The sequence below is a fragment of the Rhineura floridana genome, chromosome 11 (assembly GCF_030035675.1).
Source record: "Rhineura floridana isolate rRhiFlo1 chromosome 11, rRhiFlo1.hap2, whole genome shotgun sequence".
NCBI lineage: Eukaryota > Metazoa > Chordata > Lepidosauria > Squamata > Rhineuridae > Rhineura > Rhineura floridana.
Window position 1 is genome coordinate 12,139,180 of NC_084490.1, and position 2,392 is coordinate 12,141,571.

Consider the following 2,392-nt stretch of genomic DNA (forward strand, 5'->3'; position numbering starts at 1 on the left):
CCGCTGACCTTCATTCTAAGGAAACCAAACCCTGGGTAAGGGCAGGAACCCCTGGAAATCCCACACAAATCAGAGATTGCGGTGACCCGCAAAGATGATATTCAGCACTGCTCCTGCCTGCTTGGAATCACAACTGAGTGACAGTGAAGGAAGTGGGGAATTAGCTGCCAACAAAAAGAAAGGTGGAATAAAGAGCACTGGGAATTATTCTCATTATTCTTATTTTAATTATTTTATATTAATCATTTATTATATTTCCAGACAGCCCCTCAGCTGAAGTTCTCAGGGTAATACACAAGGAATACAGTCAAATAAAACATGAATCAACGAAAAATGATCCAACTCACAGTTCAATTGCAAAACAGCAGCAATAGGAACATAGGAAACTATCTTACACTGGGTTGTCTTCAAGTGCCTTTTACACAGAGCAGACCTATTGAAATTAATAAGCCCTGAGTTAGTAATGGGCATTCATTTCAATGGGTCTAGTCTGAATAAAAGGTAGTTGCCTACAAGCCACTGAGTCAGACTATTGGTCCATCTAGCTCAGATTTGTCCACACTGACTGGCAGAGGCTCACCATGATTTCAGTGAAGTGTCTCTCCAAGGCCTACCTGGAGATGCTGAGGATTGAACCTGTGACCTTCTGCATGCAAAGCAGATGCTCTGCCCCTGAGTCATGACCGCAAATACAGCAGCTGCTGTAATAGTAGTAATGTTAATGTAATAGTGTGGACTTTCTACAGAGAGGACCATAAAATGAGTAATCAAAGCTAAAGAGGGAAGGGCTGACACACACCTCAAGACCCACCCTCCCAGACAAAATACCTCCCTCTTCCCTCTTTGTTGCAGACAAAATACCTCCTTCTTCCCTCCATTTTTCTACATCACCCTCTTTGTTTTCAACAGCCTAACCAATGCTTCCTTCACCTGATCATTCCTGAGGCAATAGATCAGGGGGTTAAACAGAGGGGCAATTGCATTGTAGAAGAGAGTCATCATTTTAGTGTTCTCAGTGTCACTTTCACTGCTGTGACCTATATACATAGCCACCACAGTGCCATAAAAGACGGTCACCACTGCTAGGTGGGAAGACACCGTCGAAAAGCCCTTGACACCAGTGCTTTGGCTGGATGTTTTCACCAGGGTAAAAACTACACAGGCATAGGAGACCACAATGAAAAGGAAGGTGCCCAGAACCACAGAAGAGGTGACGATGTAGCAGAAGATGGGGAGGTACCCCAGTGGGGGGCAGGCCACAGCTAGGAGTTGGCCAGAGTCACACACAAAGTGATTGAGTGTGTTGGGACCACAGAAGGACAACTTGGAGATCAAAACCACTGGTACAACATACCACAGGAAGCCAACAACCCAACAAGCAGTCACCAGGGCATAGCAGAAATCTTGGGTCATGATTTGTGGGTAGCGCAGTGGGCGGCAGATGGCCAAAAACCGATCCAAGGCCATGGCTGAGAGGAAGAGACATTCAGAAGTGCCAAGGGAGAAAAAAATGTAAAACTGGAGGAAGCAGGCATGGAAGGAGATGACCCCACCTGGAAAGGATAGGTCAAAGAGCATCCTTGGCACGGTGGCACTCACATAACATATCTCCAGCCAGGAGAAGTTGCTCAGCAGGATGTACATGGGCAGACGAGCCAAGCGAGCATCTTGAACCACTATCATGATGATGATGAAGTTTTCGGCCAAAGTGAGGGTGTAGACAGCTGTAAAGAAGATGAGAAGGAACAAGCGTCCCTGTGGTCCAACTCTGAAGCCCAGAAGAATGAATTCCTGCACTGTAGTCCCGTTGATGATCTCCATCTGGATCACACACAAAACTGCATGGAGGCTAGTCTTACATTCTTCAGTGGTAATCTAAAATACTCTGTCAATGCTTGGAATGGACAAACCTCTTTATCTGGCATGAGTTATCCCCAATATGAAGCTATTTCTGAGATTAGGGCTGCTATCTGTTAATTTGCAGAAGGAAACGAGTTCTTCAGAACTACTGTGTTGGTGGGAGAGGGAGGGTTAAACAAGTTTCTTTACCACTCGGTAATGTGGCACAGACCCCGACAGACTGAGTTCAGTCTTAAGTGATCTATTTCTTCAAAATCCTCTTCATCTACAGATGGGTTTTTAATGTAGCAGCAATGGTTCTCATTCAGGATCTCTGAACAAATTCATATTCATATTATACAGTGAGTCATCTGTTTCAAGCAATGCTGATAATGCTTGAGAATATCACTGTCTTGCTGGATTCAGAATTCTTTGCAAAACGAATTCTACACCCAGCAGAATTCTGCAACCAGCAGCCGCTGATGGGCTACCACAAACTGACCAGAGATCCCCTCCCCACTTGCAGATCTCAATTTTCTTTCTGCCCCAAGCC

The 2,392-nt window shown here is 45.2% G+C and overlaps 1 protein-coding gene across 1 annotated transcript; it reads right to left on the reverse strand.

Moving 5' to 3' along the window:
- Positions 1-882: 882 nt before the first annotated feature.
- Positions 883-1,821, reverse strand: LOC133367090 (olfactory receptor 11G2-like). The gene has a single exon (XM_061590822.1). The coding sequence runs from the start codon at positions 1,819-1,821 to the stop codon at positions 883-885; it is 939 nt and encodes a 312-aa protein (XP_061446806.1).
- Positions 1,822-2,392: the final 571 nt, after the last annotated feature.